General features: G+C 42.4%; 1 protein-coding gene across 1 annotated transcript; it reads left to right on the top strand.

Annotated features, from left to right (window-relative positions):
* The first annotated feature begins 2,765 nt into the window (after positions 1-2,765).
* On the top strand, positions 2,766-17,388 carry dyrk4 (dual-specificity tyrosine-(Y)-phosphorylation regulated kinase 4). The gene is made up of 14 exons (XM_070907688.1): positions 2,766-2,855; positions 8,714-8,797; positions 10,949-11,101; positions 11,371-11,521; positions 11,759-11,922; positions 13,285-13,421; positions 14,255-14,395; positions 15,253-15,391; positions 15,518-15,599; positions 15,733-15,905; positions 16,035-16,095; positions 16,308-16,437; positions 16,619-16,800; positions 17,117-17,388. Exons 1-14 carry the CDS (start codon positions 2,766-2,768, stop codon positions 17,386-17,388), a joined length of 1,959 nt encoding a protein of 652 aa, XP_070763789.1.
* Positions 17,389-17,977: the final 589 nt, after the last annotated feature.

The raw sequence follows: 17,977 nt of genomic DNA, 5'->3' as shown, positions 1-17,977 counted from the left end.
TGTCAGACACAAGACGAATTAAGGAGTTTGTTTTTTTGTCTCACCCTCTTCACCACGGTGGAGTGAGCCTCCCCACATGGCTAATGAGATTTGGCTTGGCCTGAGCCCTGCTTAATTTTCAGCTGTATCCACATCTACAATCACGCACACACACACACGCACAGATTTACCCGAACAAAGACACACACACAAAATCACTCAGCCCTTTTATTAGAGGAAGAGGATAATCAGGCAAACATTCAGAATTTGACTTGATTGTAATTGCTTTACAATAATAACAGCTTATTAGATGTACATTTAATACACTGACTGTGCAGTGGTTGTTCATCAGCTACGAATGTTACAGTAGCTCTAGTTGAGTCAGTCGCTGCTGTGCAAATATGAACCCCTGTATAATTGAAACTGCCTAGCGTCCAGATAAGAACCTATTTATAGTAAAGGTTTCCGTTTTGGAAATAACATTAATTTCCACAATTGGTTAAACAGACTGAGAATTGACCTCGACCATGACTTTATGTCGTATGTAATTAAAGGGAAGGGTTCCTAAAGTTGTAAGTGAATTTTCATTCACAAACTGATCAGAGAGTGAGGACACATCACCACAAACACATAAGTGGTAATCTGCACGTCTTTGCTGACCAACTTGCACCATTAACATGTCACATGTAAGTCACAATTGAGCCTATAATTCCCTGCATGTCTGTGAGTTTGTCTAAGTATATTTTCTTGTGTCAACTTGTGAACTGACCCATATCTCACATGGTGACATACTGTTACTGAGAAGCTTTCTGTAAGACTGTAAAACTGCAGATGCTGCAGTCCACCTGCCAGCCAGGTCAAACTACCCTCACTCCTCTCTGCCAACTGGAAGGAGACTCTGATACTGTCTGTTTTGGCTGGCAGCTCCCTTCGCTTCAGTTTGCCTCATTTGGCGTCTGGCAGCTGGCAGCGATTAGCCAGGGCCCAACAGAATGTAAGTCACCGGGTTATGGCCCTGAAAGAGGAGGTAATTTGGTCCTGCTTTGACTGAGGCTCATCTGGTCTGGTGTAGCCTGTCCAGCCACCTGCTGTTCACTCTGTCCAGATCTGGCCAGATGGTTCAAAGAATTACAAAAGGTGTGGCCCTGGAAGGCCAACAGCCTTTCAAATGACTATTACAGTTGGGTTTAGAGTCATAGATTAAATATTGTAAATTAAAAACCCAAAGTTTTGTAGGAAGAAAAGAGATACAGCAGCTTCCACTCTGGCATATAAGCATAAAGACTGGCTGACGGGGCTGTAATGAAATACAGTAGCCTGGTGCTTCATGCTACAGAAATAGCAACATTTTTCCTGTCACCAAAAAAAAAGGTGATTTACAGATTTTATTTTTAGTAGAGGGGCAGAACTTATGTGAGCAAAGATACTTGCAGTCACTAAGACACGTGTCCTTTGGAATGAAAACATGTAAAATGTAATGTTGCACTGTAACACACCTACAGTAAGAACTTAAGGTTAAATAAAGAGTTGGCACTTTCTTTCATCTTTTAGTCACCTCCAATAAATCATTTAATCATCAACGATGAATAAAGAGGTACAGAGAGGTAATTACAACACTTTGTTCCCCCATGACTAGCTGCAGTATAAAGCTCATTCTCTGAAGCCTCTGTGTCCTGTCCTGCTGTGGACTCTGCAGTTCCCTGCTGCTGTGTGCAGCAGGCAGGAGGCCAGGGGCGGTCAGGGTGTGGTGGGATAAGCTTTCACCTCTGCAGTATTTGTCAGCAAGACTGTAGCATCCCGCAGGGGTTTGTGTCAGCAGCAAAGCAGGTAGAGAACGGTAGAAGAGATGGAGGGGGGGGGGGGGGGGCTGGTTGGGGTGTGTGCCCGCCCCACTGGCTTTGTCTCCAAGATACAGTGGCAAGTGCAGGCAGAGGGAAGTTGCAGGCGTCTGTTGAACCCCATGGGAAGCCCATTAGAACTGCACCTCCTTCCTGTCTGACTTCCTCAACCCCATGAAGATCCCACCTGGGAGGATCATGGGATCTGTATCTACAGTACCTTTCTCTCTAGCCCCCCCCCCCTCACTCTCACTCTCTCTCTACCTACCAGCACTCCCAGGGGCCTCTTTTACAGGAAGCTAAGTGCCAGGCCCCTGCTGCTGTCTCCAGCTCAGGATGGGTCCCTTGTTGAGTCCCGTCCATACGTCACTGGCAGCAGCAAAGACAGAGAGCACTCCCTCACCGATTATAGCAACAGCACAAAGCAACAGCATCCTCTCACTGTCTGTCTGCAGCCTGCCTCTCTACACTGCCTGTATCCTGGAGCAGAGAAACATAGTTTGGAGGTACCTGACGAGGAAGAAAACAAAAGGACTCCGAGGTCTCAAACAACCACAATGCGACCTCAAATGAATGATGCAGCCAACTCCAGAGCGTAGGGGAGAGTCATGAAGAACCACAGGAAGTTCTGCATTAAGAAGTCATTCATATTTTCAGGATTTTATTTTCACATCTAAAGAAGACAATGGAAAGTCAGCGTTAACTGAAACTCATGGCATCAAAGACTTTTATTTTGTCAAATGGAGTCAAGGAGCAACACCCTGAGTTTCTAGACTAAATGCAGCAGGACATGCAGGCTTGGCATCATCATCAACATCCTTCCTTTTGCTTCTGAGGGTGTCTATCTGATCTCTGACCTGCTGAGTAGCTACCTCCCCTTTGGAAATGGTGTCTAGGGGCTGAGGTGAGATACAGGGTGTGATCGTGGCAGCATGGGGGAGATGTGCTATGTGGGAAGACGGGACCACACCTGCCTGCTGTGGTTTTAGGCTCCTCCACGGCTGCTGCTGGGGCAGGAACAGGAGGGTCCAACCTGAGGTATGTCTGGAGGCAACAGAGGCAAGAAGGGACGTCAGACAACTATTCATTCTTTCAACATGCCCGCCCTCTTTTGGCTTTTATCTCCAGTTTCCGAGCGCTCTATTTTTAGAATCGCTCACTGGTAGCATAGTCCTCCTTGTTTTGGCTTATGTCAGGCATACATAAACTGTGGCGCTTTGTTTGCTCCAGCTGCTTCTCATCACCTGGGTGACAAAATGCACACGGCATAATGACTCTCCCAGGTGAACTGTGGCAAGGTTTACAGTGGCTGACTTGCATGCATGTTTGATTCTGTACTATTTGATCCTGTATAGATACTGTACAAAGGTTCAGAGCTAAAGCATGACTTGTGCTTTTCATTTTGTCAACATGCTTCAGTTTTAGATGAATATTTTGACATTTTGGGAGATACACTTATTTGTTTTCCTTATCGAGAGAAAGATGACAAGATTGATGATGCCACAGCCAGCAGCTGGTTAGCTTAGCTTAGCATGAAGACTAGAAATAGGGAGAAACACCTGGTTCTTTCCAGAGGTAATAAAAAAAATCTACGTAGTCTAATCATCACAATCCAGGGAACCAGCGAAGACTCCGAAAACCACAACTTGATGTTTTTACACTTCAGTTTTTGTACAAACAAGATTGTGTTAATTAGTGAGTTTTAGAGGTGCTGTTAGGCTGATTTTATTACCATTGGACAGAGCCAGGCTAGCTGTTTCCGCCTGTTTCCAGTCTTGATGCTAAGCAATAGCTTGATGCCAGTCTATATGCTAAATATGAAGCGACTCTCAGAGAGTGGTATTAATGTCATCTACCTCTTGGCAAGAAAGCAAATACGTGTATTTCCCAAAATGTCGGTGTTAATAAATAATTTTATTTTACCAAATACATCTGCTTTTATGTTGCTTCCCTTATCCCTAGCGAGCTGGGTCGTGACAGTCAGACTATTCTTTTAAAGTAAATATTTCTGTGGTTCTACGATAATTTGATTTATCATATTCACTATCGTCCAGTGTGGTGATACAATTAGATGCAAAGCGATGTGTGATTATGTCTAAAACTGCATCACAGCAGCATTTTACAAACAAATACACCGCCTGGTCTGGTCTGCTCCAGCTGTAATCTAGATTGTATGAAATGAATACCTCCTATGGCAGCTCTTGTCGTTATTAATCAGGCCAGATTTAAAGGAGCCTCCCACTTCTGAGAGTGTTCCCTGTCTCCCTCTCGTTGTCCCTCTCGTTGTCCCCTTCTCCTGAACCACACCACCAGCGGGGACAGATCACACTCTGCAGCTCAGCATAAATCCTGAAATCGTGTGTCAGTTTTTGCATGCGTGTTAGCGGCTCCTCACATGATTTAACCTGGTTCAACATGATTTAACATGATTTAACGTGATTGTGTAGTGTTTTTCTTGTATGGTTAACTTCTTAAATGCAACACCAGATTAGAGAATAACGGAATAGATTAAGAGAGTGTAATAAGGAGGGCAGGAGTAGTTTCCTCGATAGTTAATCTCATCTCATCCTGTCCCAAGGCTGAGACTGATTACTGAAGTGGCCACCGCTGTTGCATAACAGCTGTCATCTAATCATATTCATCGCCTGTACTTGTTCTTGGCTCCTCATCACATGGAGCAGTTCAGTTGTTTCCTCCCCTGCACTGGGGGATTAGTCATAGGGAAACAATTGTCCTCTTCTTACATTTGCATCATGACGGCAACACAGTGTTAATGCTGTAATGTCTGGTCTCACATATCACTGTGGTCAGGGGGAAACCTTGTAACTCTTTTTTTCATAATTAAACTGGAGGATATTTCCTGCTCTCTGGGCTGACTCAAGGAAATGTAGTGGTCAGTTTTAAAAACTTTTTAAAAATTTGTTTCTGACAATTTAACATTTTAGAGATGACTTGGCAGAGATGATATCACATGTTTAATAGTCTATGTTTTTCTCCTGCCCCTTTTTTCTCACTCATTTAGCGGATGTTGGTTCTGTGGTGGCTCACATAACAATTGTGCTGCCCTTTTGGCCAGGACTATCTACAGTCTGACCAGAGATTTAGATCTCACGATGCCATCCTGGTTAAAGAAAAGTTTGTGTGGCCTACAGGTTGAGAATGTATCTGCAGTGCCTCAGGCCAGGGACGCTGTGCTCTCACTGTCTGTTTTTGCATGTTTTTAATACTTATTAGACATTCTGGAGAAAATTGGGAAGGATTTAATTGTATTATTACTATTGTCCATCTTTAGCACAAAATGTTTGCAAAAAGGGGTTAAAAAGCTATTTTCCACCCTTTGACATTGACAGGTTTGGGAGCCCCTGGTCGACAGTTTACTAAACATCTGAATAGAAGGCAGCCTATCAAGCGCTGTTCATTTTGTTTAAATATTTAACATTTGCTCTTTTTCAAAACATCTAAAAATCTGTTAATTTGTTTCCAATGCAGCCCAACTTAAAAACTCTGTCTTGGCTGATCCATCTTTTAAATATTATGTCCTGTTTGATATATTGCAGCTCGTTTGAGAGGTAAAACTCGCTGTGAAATTGTCAGATTTGTTGACTTGATGGGAGAAAGATGAGATTTGCAGAATGTGAGCGAGGCTGCATGACACGCTACTGACAGCGCGGGTCCTCTCTGGTTCCCAGTCTGAGAGCGAGCAGTCGACACAACATTTACTGTAAATGAAGTGTGGCCACGACGTGCGGTGCGTCGGCGTAAAGCCTCTCTGTATAGCGTCGGTGTTGGAGAGCGCATCAGTCACACAGCATGGTGTAGGTGGACGACAGCCAACGGATAAAAACAAATCTATATCGGGACATCCCCAGCTGTCAGCGGCAGAAACCTGAACAGGTGGCCCCTGCAGTGTCTTAGCAGTACGCGTCAGACCCTCAACAGCTTGCCTCGCTCGCTAATCTCCTCTCTGACGACAGCGCATTTACCCCGTGCGCGTAAAACCGGGAGTACGGCAGGTTTGGGTCGGTGGATCTGATCGGTCATCGGGATTTTACTCACCAGTGTGGATTCAGTCTTCACGAAGTTGCACTCGGTGGAAAGCGTGTACCGGTTTTGAAGGACTGACAGAGTTGGACACAATGACTCTTTCTTGGATTTTATAATCTCTCCTCTGTGTTTGGATTTGTCAAGCTGCTGTAAAGAGTGACACTGATAACACAGCATGTTGCCAGAAATAAATAACAAGGTGAGGCACTTTGATTTGTTAGCAAGTTCTTTGGTTGGCAAAATAGCAATTAATCGCTGTGTGACTGGTTTTTATTCAAAATCACAGTGTCACTATGATTCTCTAATAGTGGCAGTGTACCATCACCATACTTTCTCTCCCACAGTATCACTTTAAGATCCTTCTATAGTGAACGTACAGATTGCTTTTCCATGGAATAAGAATTTATTTTGCCCAGATACAGGGCTTCACTCCAGGCTAATTCCATTTTGGGAGAAACCCTCTACAGGTATCCTTTTACAGTAAACTAAAATAAAAGTCTGCCATTTATTTTACATTCTCAATTTGTCTCCCTATTTATATTGGTCCATGCCAAGAGTGTGAAGTCGTTCTCACTTTGGAGTCATTTCCATTTCTCCTCAACAAGTTACCCCACTTGAATGCTTATTCTGTAGTCGGCCCCTTTCTCCTGACCACATGCCAAGTTATGATGAAAAATCTGATCCATTTCTATTTCAGTCGTTGTTTAGCCTACTTATGTCAGTGTTTGTTGTGCTGACAGATTCTGTAAGTCTATATGCGTTCTGGTGTATTTTTCACACCTTACATGGAAACTGATATAAATTTAACCCTCGCTGATTTTGGATCTTTAAAGGATTTCATCTTTTTTTTTTTTTACTGTTTTTAGTAACAGAAATTAGGAATATTTGCTAATTATCCTCACAACTAACTATCACATGGATTGCGGTGCCTTAACATGCATCCTTGCCTGTGGTTACATTCAACGCCAACAGGAAACAGCGTGTTCTGTGCGATGAAAAGGAGAGCGTGATTATACTGTGCATGTCTGACAGCTGATAGTGTGAGTGAGCACAGTTTTACAGTTTGTTGATGTTTACCCTCAGTTACTCCTGGTTTTATTGCTTTGCTGACCCTCTGACCAACTGACCCTGGAGGGCCTTAATGAGCCAACGCTGCTCTGCCACACCTGCTGGAATGATCCCACCTCCAGCAAAGACCCCCAGTCACACAGAGTTGGCATTGCTCTTGACTTCTGTTTCCTTGTCTTCACTTCCAATTTAGTTATTTATGTGACTTTATTTAAAGTTGTTGGCACGTGCCCTCTTTCATGTGTGCTTAATTTGTGCCCAGTGTAAATGGACTGCATTTATATGTACACAGGAAATACAGTTTACAGTATCATACAACTCTGTTTGAAGTATTATGTCATTCGCTTTGTTGTGAAAACCTGAATTTAAGCACAGATACTGATATATATATATTTAACTGCTGTTTTGGACCTTAAGAAAATCGCATTATTTCATATATTAATAACAGAGGTGAGAAATACAGAAATGTGCGTGTTCACGTCCTCATTATTGCCCTAACAACATGGATTGAACTGCGATGACTTTATATACTTAAGTTACTGACACTCATTCATCACAGTGGAATAAAAAGTCACCGCCACTATTTTTCTTTGGCACTTGGGCATATGTTATGATGTCACTGGGTTTCCACTGGCTCCGTGCTCATTAGTCAGGCTTACAGCAGACCTTCACAGGTGATGTTTTAGAAGCCAGCCTGCCACATTGACCTACATGGCTCCTGCTGTCACCCACACTGCATCTCATCCTGAGATTGTAACATGACTACATTATTGCATCGTGGCCTTCTTTGGCTACATGTTGTTTGCTTGTCTTAGTGAAGCATTGTAACAACTTTAATGTGAAGAGCAAAGCCAGTGAGTGTTTGTAGGATGTGTTTAGTTTTACACTTCCGTGTCTCATCCTCCTCTGTTGAGCTGGTTGAGATGGGTCAGTTCAGCTCCTTCTCCCTACTGCCTTGACACTTATCTGAGGTTGCTTTTGCTTCTCAGTCAGTGGTAAAGTGTAATATTCTGATTGGGAAGCTGTTTCCTATCCAGCACCTGTGGACAACACCCCACCCAGCCTGCTTCACCCCCTCCCTCCCCGACTGCGAGGCTGGCAGAGTGAGTTTAGCACGTATCCCCATATGGGACTAAGCTTTATTTCACCCATATGGTGTCGTCCAACACAGCTGCGAGCTCACCTGCTGATTAATATGGCACGTGTAAGCTGGCTTGGTGTCGAAGAGAAGTGTGCAGAATCATCCCAAATGTGTGTGAGACTTTTTTTTAGAATATCCGGAATTCTGTTGGTTCTTTACAACACTCATCGCTTCCCTTTAACACATTGAGGCAAGTGGATCTCCAGTGTGCACCAGACTCGAAGGCACGTGTACACCCACTGCCAGACACATGGATGTGCACATGTGCACACACCTGCACGAACCAGCAGGTACACACAGAGGATACTGCATCGTTGTTGCTGGGTTTTTGCAGAAGTGATCTATTTTAGGATCATAGTGCATTATTAGTCTGTCGTTAGTCTGGCTGCAACCTCGCTCAGCTGCCCACAGGCTGTGTGTTTGTGAAGAGACTGGAGAATCCAGGCGGCATGAACACGAAGGAGCAATTTCATTATTATTTAACACGACAGCTTCCATCCATCTCCTTTGATGTTTGGAGATGATGTTGTTATGCATTGTGCTGTATGAAAAAATCATTGAAGAGAAAATATGGCTTCCTACAGAAATAGAGAAAAACGTGCTTCTTGTAGCATATTTTATGAATTGCTCTCTTTTCCCACAGACATCACGACCGGAGGCCTTCCCTCACCCTCATAGACTCCCAGCAGAAGGCAACCGTCTTGGAACAAACCGTTCCTGCTCACAGGTCAGCACTTCCCCTCTGCAAGATGCTGCAGCAGCTGACCCGTACCCAGAACGTGTTGAACACCTAAAAAACACTGCTTCAGATATAATACCCCTTCTTTTTTTCTCTTATTTGTCTTTTGATGCACATGCAGTGACCTACACCAGAATGCCTTCTCATATTAGAAATCAAAGGCTTTCACATGCATCATTGAGAATTATTGTGTTGTTTTGATTATTGACAGAGAAGCTCCTTAGAAAATAGGTTCCTCATGTCTATAATCTTCACAATTCAGGTTACCTATATGTACATTTATTTACTCCTGAGATCTTACAACTGTACACAGCTGTCTGCACATATATTGTTATGTGGTGTAACGCATCACAGATTCCCATTGATACCAGTGCATCTTACTGAAGCAGTATGCCCCCCAGTTATGTACAAGCACATAGCTGTGTTTACTTCCTTTGCCTGTTGTGGCAGGTGCTTGCAACTATATTTAGCCCTATCTCTATGCGTCATAACCAAGTTGGCAGATCCTGCAGCAGCTCTTGACACGTGAGATGAAATATCAGAACTATCTACTGTATAGATGGGAAAGCTTTTTTTCTCAGAATGCTGTGAATAATTAATATGAAAGAATTGCTAATACAGTACAGTGCTAAAGGCTACATGATAGCATCCAGGATGTAGGGGCAGCTCTGTTTAGAATTTTTCCACCTGAAACTTGAGTGCAATTACAGCTCAGGAAGTGAAACATCTCCTCCTCTTGACACAAATACACTTTTGTAGGATATCTCATTTTCCCCAGACAACTTGGCACAGGACAGAGGTCTAATTTTGCCCATTGTTGCCAGGGCTGGCACATGCAGTGGTGGAAAAAGTATTTAGATCCTTTCCTTAGTAAAAATGCTAATACCACCCTGTGGAAATACTCCATTAAAAGCAAAAGTCCTGCATTTTAAAACCTTACTTAGGTAAAAGTATGTAAGTGTGCTGCTTTACTGTTGTAGGTGTTATGTAGGTGTAGGATTGTAATGTTGTGCTAATTTTAACTCCTTTATGTAGTGGTGGGTAGTTTAATCCACAGAAAAACAGCCCTGTTTTTAAAATCGGTGACAGTTTCCAGCTAATCCAAAATTTAAAAAAAAGTTCATTTAGCTTAAGAGGTAGGAGAATTTTGTCTACCCATAAAGGAACACTCAATCGTTAATGGTTTATCCGAAAAATGTACATTAAAAATCACCAAATTGCAAGGTTTTGACTGGACTGGAAGGGGAATCTGAAAAGTCAGACAAAGGTAGTGGAAGTACAACATTTGCCTCTAAGATGTAGTGGAGTAGAAGTATAAAGTTGCATAAAATGGAAACATTCAAGTAAAGTACAAGTACTTCGAATTTGTACTTAAGTACAGTACATGTAACTACTTAGTTACATTCCTCCTCTGGACACATGTAATCGTACTCTCGGAGCAAGCAGCATGGCAGCCGGAGAAAAGCAGGTTGCTGCTTTCCACCTCCCCCACAGAGCCAACACAGACAGACTCTGTCAGGACTCAGCCTCACAGGCTTTGTCCCCATTTCACTCTCACCCTGATCAGTAATTCCAGCCGCTACCTTCCTGCTGGGGGTCCTGATCACATGAGCCTCCACAGATAAAATGCATGTGAAAGGGATGCAGATCAGTAGTCGAGAACACTAACTAAATCTGACGAGGTGCAGCCCGACAAAAACACATCCTCGTGAAAACATGAAAGGGGCTGTAACAAGCTTGTAGCTACAGTATAAAAGGAATAATGCATTAATGCAGACCCACTCTCTGTAGATGCTTCTGTTGTGTGTTTACATGTGTGCTGTTCAGTATTTGTTATTCTGTTCTATTAAAACCCAGAATGAGTTGCTCCCTAAAGAAAAATATCTTAAAAGCCTTCTAGCTGTGGAACTTGGCCGATTTCTTTGTGGATTTTCCTAAATATTCTCTCTTCCTCTCAATTAGACTACAGTCTGCCTTCATCCAAGTCTTTAGTCACGCTGCTATAAAACTTCAGTTTGAATAACCTGACAGAAGAGAACTTGTTTCCTCCATCTTCTGACACAATTTTATTTTTGTGTTTATGTTTTTTCTTTCTGTATTGGTGTTTCTAATGTGTATTTCAATCCCTCTGATTTACAGAAGTTTGGCCCTGGTGTAGGGACTTTGCCTCAGCTTGAGCCACCGGTGGTCCAGGTGGTGGTCAGCAATGCCAAAAACCAACACCAGCAGTCGGACAACATCCTGCCCCAAATTGCCAACAAAGGGGGCCAAAACCACTACCAGACACACCCAGTGAGTCTTTCACACACTAGCAGCCTGTAATATCCTGCAGTAGTAGCTTGTTTTGCATTATAGTGTCTTGTGATGTTTCTGATGGGAGGAAAAAGATTTGAACAGTAGTATTTTCTCCAAGCTTAGCGTAGCTTATATAACTCAAAATTGAGAAACAGCAGAGTAGTTTCAGCAACAAGGTTAGCTGTGCAAACATTATGAAGGTCACACTGTAGTTTTCCTTTGCTCATAAAGGGACTCTGCTTTCTCTGTGTGTGTTTATTGTACAGGACGAGAGGTCGAAGCCCACCCAGCAGTTCGCCATGCGGCTTGGTGCAGCAATGGATAAAATGTCAGTCTCCCGCAACAGCAAGATTTTCAGCAACAAGCTGGAGAAAGAGAGGTCATATGAGGGACAAAGGTTACCCATGTCCCCTATAGGTATGTTATTATGGATAAGAATACAATGCAACAGAATTAGAAAGGGACGGAGGCGTTTGAATCTTTCGGGGGTGTTCAAACAAAAACGTAACTAAGTAACAATTTTGATGCTACTGATGCAATGAAAATAGCATGCTGGCATTGAAGTCGACTGCTCACAATCCTCTGCTCTTGGCAGAGGTGTAATCGATATAATAGTGACTCATCCAGTCCTCCTCCTCTTACTTCCTGTTGCAGAGGCACTGAAGAACTTCCAGGAGCGGCTGACGGAGTTTGAGCAGGAGGAGATCATGGACTATGCAGAGATCTGGTTCCTGGGTCTGGGCTCACAGAAGATCGAGGGTTCCCAAGGCACACCACAGAACTCTGGATATGATGACGAGCATGGAAGCTACATCAGGGTAAAGTTTTAGATGGAGCATTGACGGACAATACCTGTGGTTATCCTGGGATTTACCCCATTAAATCATTAAATTACATTATTACACCAGTTGGTTTCAGTTCTTGTCAGTATTGAATGAAATCAACTTGCAGAGACTACAAAAACATGGGTGGTCTAGCACAATGAACATTTAGACCAGTTTTTATGTTATTGTTGTGTGGTTAAGAAATTACAAGCAGAGACTGTTTACAACAATTATTCCTTGTCACTTATTGCAAACTACTTTCGAACTATTGTTGGCGGCCACTAAGCAGTATATTCACAAGCTTTGAGTTTGAAACTCAAGCCTGGCACATAAACATAAAACAAACATCATGAAAAAGATATACGTAAGCTAAAAAAGTTTGCTGTTTTGCAGACAACTCACAAGTCTTAGATGTGAACATTTCCCAGAAGCACTTGAATGCACCAACAAAGAGTTTTCTTTTTTCAGTCCCAGCCTTTACAAAAAAATAAAGGTGACTAAATGTTGTACTGTATCTCTAGCAAGTCTGGAGAAAATTGCTTTTCATAAAGTGCGAGCAAGAACTGAAACTATTGCTACTGGAAATAAAGGAAGAATTCAAAGATAAAAACTTAATTATTCCCTGTAGTTAGCCAGAGTTCATGTCTCAAAGCAGCATATCCACATACATGCAAATGTGCATAGACATGAAGATATTGAAATCCTTTTAAAGTAAGAAGATAGACTCGAGATGTGAAGACATTTCGTTGATATTAGTTATCATTTCACAGCCACACACACATGCACAAGCTTTCAAGCTGCCTAAACTGAACTGTACATGACCAGATGCCTTCGGATGACCTTAATCCAGCAGCTGTAGACATGCACCTGCCATTCTGTTGGACTGACTTCATTGTTGAATGCTGTTTACACTAAATTGCACTGAGGTCATCAAACTCTGTGACAACAGACTGAACTGTCTTGTATAAATCAGGTGACTGACAGGCGGTTGTGTGTTTGACAATAAGTAATGAATGAGCTGTTTAAAGCTGAGTGACTGACCATTGTTTAGACTCGTATATCTCTATTGAGGCTCATCTCACTGTCGCAGGCTTGAACTGACAGTTACAGTAAAGCCATGGTACAGTTAATACTGTAGCCGCAGCAGATCAGTGTGAACTACATTGCTATTGAGTAAATAACATGTATAATCATTAGCAGTAGCTGTTATAGATTAAAATTCTATAAATGCAATGTTTTGATTTATTCATATAGTTCATTCATTTTGCTAGTTAGTGATGGATAGTTTTATTTCAGTAAAAGCATACAGTGAAGTCTGCTCAAATATTCACAGTGCTCTTCCTCTTGCTTTTCCAGGTGCTGCATGACCACATTGGCTACAGGTTTGAAGTGCTTGAAGTGATTGGGAAAGGCTCCTTTGGGCAGGTTCTGAAATGTCTGGACCACAAGACCAGTGAACTTGTTGCCATTAAGATGATACGCAATAAGAAAAGGTACATGTAACCCAAAACATTTCATTCTGATACATTTCATTTCATTCTGACCAAGTCACCTTCGATTGAACCCTTCCTGAAAAAGATTTTCATATTATTCACCCAGAATATTATTTATAAAATATATTCTGTACTGCTGTTACATTATGTGACACTATACTTCACTAGATACTCTATAGAATAAGTTATTTGTCACATTCAAGGAGTCAACTTTTGGCATTCATTAGAGATCTGATACCCCGTTGTGAGGTTTTCCCACATGCCTGCCCCGTGATCATTTTACATGTTAGGAGTTTGCCAAATGGTTGAGATCCTGATTTAGCATGATAGATGCCGGCACCTCACGGTGTTATCTTACCTGTCCTTCCTCACTGAGGATCACAGTGGCAGTGACTGCCTGAGTCCTGTAGGGTAGATGCAGGCGCCGTTGGGTCTTACCACCACCTCAATAATGCAGAAAACAAAATGGGTGCAAACTGCTACGACACTGCTGCAGCAGAACTCTGCACTGTGCTAGCCGATCTTATCTCTGCTGGCAGAGGATTGTGAATGGTCGACGTTAAGAAACATGCAGTGATTTAAGGGATTGGTGTGCTGGGAGAAACCTCTCTATCAGAGACAATTGACAGCAGAAATGTTCATAGAGTACTTAAAAAGTTTCCAAAGAGTCCTAGTATGTATCGCCATGTTGGCATGACAGAATTTGACATCCAGACGTGGGTACATACATTCATTTTTCTGGCCCTGCTATACCTGGAAATTCAGAAATAAAGGATGTTGAAATCACAGGTAATACTTCTGAATATCAGTTAACATCTCCTGTAAATTTGCAGGTTTCATCAGCAAGCTCTGGTTGAGCTGAAGATCCTGGATGTAATAAAGAGGAAAGACAAAGACAACCTCCACAACGTCATCCACATGAAGGAGTACTTTTACTTCAGAAATCACCTCTGCATCTCCTTTGAGCTCCTCGGGTTAGTACGCTCGCTCGCATTCTGCATGCAAGTGAGCAGGCCTGCATGTTCAGAAGTTAGACTTGGAGAGTATAAAGGCATTACTAAATAATTAATCTGTTAATCAAAGGTATTCAAGGTTAGCCACCTTTCCCCAGGTACGACAGCAGGGTTAGATCACTGTACCGTCTTATCAAAGGCACTTCTCACTTCTCCCTATTCATTACTTCTAACACTACATGACTGCAGTCAATCAGGAGTTAAGTGATCACCTGTGTACCTTAAGCCATCTGTGTTTTAGTGCGGCTCACCACTGATATATATTTGAGGGGAGATAGTTTTGTGTGTCACTCTGGCTGAATGACCTTTAGAGGACGTCTTGGACTGCCACCTTGTCTAACATTACTGTCACCGAATCCTTTAGTTAAGGCCTTGATTAGGGCCCTATCTCTTACCCCTTCTTGCTTCATGGTGTGAAGGGTCCAGTTACACAGACGTTTATGCTTATCACAAGAAGCAAGAAATAGCAGGAGGACACTCTGTGTGTCTCTGTCTCCCTCCCTGAATGTGAGCACAATCAAAGATTATTTCCAAGTAGGCACTTGACAGTCTGCATATGTAAAGTGTAGGGTGACATCAAACATGGCAGCCTTCTTTTTTCAGAGCGTTTATTTGAGGAACATGAAGAAGTTCTTAATGTGGTGCATCTTTTTATAAGTGAATCCCTATTGAGCCCACTCGGCTATGCAATGCGTAGTCCCGTATGAACAAAGTGCACAGACAGAAAAAGAAAAAAGTTTTCATTGTAAAGAAAGGAAATAAATCAAATTTGCAGCATTATGAACTAACCATACATCACATTTTGTTTCTTTTGTCAGGGTGAACTTGTACGAGCTCATCAAAAAAAACAACTTCCAGGGCTTCAGTCTCGCTCTCATCCGTCGGTTCACCCATGCTCTTCTCAGGTGCCTGCAGATGCTGCACAGGGAGAAGATTATCCACTGTGACCTCAAACCGGTACTGACTTCATAGTTTCTGTAATACCTGAACTTATTTTTGGGGACATGGAATATGAGACACGATTTAAAATATAGTGATGTCAAGAAAAGTGTTTGAATGTTTTTGCTTTTTGCTTCTGAACAGGAGAACATCCTTCTGTCTCAGCGAGGGCCGGGGAACATCAAGGTGGTTGACTTTGGATCAAGCTGTTATGAACAACAAAGGGGTAAGAGCATAAAACTCAACTGAGACAATTTGTAACAATACTTGTTTACCATGTCGGGATATTAAAAGAAATGGCCAGGCCCTGGTCCAGAGAAGTTATATCTTATATCCCCCTCTTCTTTCTTTTCCATTAGTGTACACCTACATCCAGAGTCGTTTCTACCGCTCTCCAGAGGTCATCCTGGGTCACCCCTACAGCATGGCCATTGACATGTGGAGTCTGGGTTGCATCCTTGCCGAACTCTATACAGGCTATCCTCTCTTCCCAGGAGAGAGCGAAGTGGAGCAGATAGCTTGCATAATGGAGGTATGACATGGACATAATTGTGTATTCATATTTATTGCATTTATTTTTAGTTTCACAAATGTAAATGCATTATAAATAGTTGGTGAGTTACTTTAGTGTGTTAAGGTGTCCTGATATTTTCACTTACAGGTTCTTGGAATGCCTCCAAACGATTTTGTTCAGTCAGCATCGAGGAGGAGGTTGTTCTTTGGTGAGAACATATCTTCACGTAGTTTCAGATCTCTTTTTGATGTGTGGTTATCCTATATGTTGTACAGCAAACAATCTAGACTATAGGATTACTAAATGTTTCAGGAGATAAATGAAAAACTAGGCTACTGCTTTGCAGAAGGTGTGAGATAACTCTAGAGGAACTATGTGCTGAGATGAAAATTGAGTACTGACTTTGATAATTGTGTGCAGACTCGAAAGGAAACCCCAGGAACATCACTAATAGCAAGGGGAAGAAGAGGAGACCCAACTCCAAGGAGCTATCAGCTGCACTGAAAACTAATGATGCTTTGTTCTTAGACTTCATCAAATGCTGCCTCACGTAAGTTCACTCTAAACATCTGCTTGACTGTCAACAAGAACAGGCTTTTCTTTTATCTGTCTTACATTCTAAATGGACTGCATAAAAAGTGGATGTGACCATGCTCCAGTGGTACTTTATTAAAGATTAAATAACAATGTGCGCTTGCAGACTCATATTATTTTTCGGTGTGTGTTTTCAGTTGGGATCCAACCAAGCGTATGACTCCTGATGAGGGGTTACAGCATGAGTGGATCCTGGAGGGAAATTTCAACAAAGTCCGGCCAAGAACCCGGCCAACGGTGAAGAAGGCCTCAGACAGTTCGACCGGCAAAGAAAATAGCAGTGACCACAGTTTCCGCAAACAACCCAACATCAAGCTTGGTAAGAGAACATTCCATTTCATCATCCATATTGTGTACTTACAATAAAAACCACATGTACATCGCCTTTTGAAGTAAAAGTAAATATTATACATACAACCAACTGCTAAAATAGAGCAAAGACTTGCATTACATCTATAAGATGTGGACAGATCAGGCTGAATGGGTACGTGCTACTCACTTGAAATGTCCGTGTCACTTTGTTATCATTAGGATAACTGTTAGCTGATGCCATAGCTGCAGACATACCTACAGAGTTATTTTGTATTCACCTTGAACTGACATGTACAGTAATGTCCTTTGTTTCCATGGTACAGCAGAGAGGTTCAACTCAGAGGGCAGCACTCCTGACAAGCTGAAGAGAGACGGTTCAGCAACAGGAACAAAGATGGCCCCTGCCGAGCGTCTGCGGCCCATCGGGGCCTCAGCGGAGGAAGAGGTGTGTGAGAATGAGGGCAAGCTCTCCACGGATACCAAGCAGCAAGAAGGAGGTGGAGAGAGGTCAGTTCACATTATCATCAAGCCTAAAGAGGAAGTAGGCACGGAGAGAAAAGATAGCCAGGAAGCGTGTTTGCCCCCTATCATCTAACAGTCAAAGGGAATCGTGCTGTGTTCATGACAAGTGGGAACTGGGGATGTTCAGACTCAGTATCCCATGTCCCACCTGAGAGTGATTAAGTTGTTGAAGTGTAAGTAAATGGACGGTTGAGAGATAGTTGCATTTGTTCAACCCTGCGCACACAGAAAATGAAAAGATCCTTCATGCTCTCATTTACTACAAACACTGCCATGTTGCTTTTGTGTCAACACGACGTCAAAAAATAACATGTTAAAGAAGTCAGAGTCAGAGAAGTCTGAGTTTTAGAGTTTGAAGTTGGAAAGCAGCTCAATTGGATGTTTCCTATTCAACGGTAGAAAACGAACCAGTTCCCACATGCTACAAAACAAAACATTGATGTATGGAGGGGACGCACGGATAATCAGCAAAGAGGGACATCTTCTATTTATTGTTTTAAGTATACAGTCATAGTGTATTATTTCTTTCTGTGGAACTTTTAAGTTTGTATGACAGTGAAGTCAATCAACCAGTTGTACTTTGGAGGAGCTAAGATGCTGTTGCAGGCAGGCATATTGTTTTAATGTGTCACAATTAAGACATTACACTGCCACATAAGAAT

Source organism: Enoplosus armatus, chromosome 6 (genome assembly GCF_043641665.1).
Source record: "Enoplosus armatus isolate fEnoArm2 chromosome 6, fEnoArm2.hap1, whole genome shotgun sequence".
In the NCBI taxonomy this organism is placed as follows: domain Eukaryota; kingdom Metazoa; phylum Chordata; class Actinopteri; order Centrarchiformes; family Enoplosidae; genus Enoplosus; species Enoplosus armatus.
Note: the sequence above shows the minus strand (reverse complement) of the source record. Positions and strands in the feature narration are given on the sequence as shown.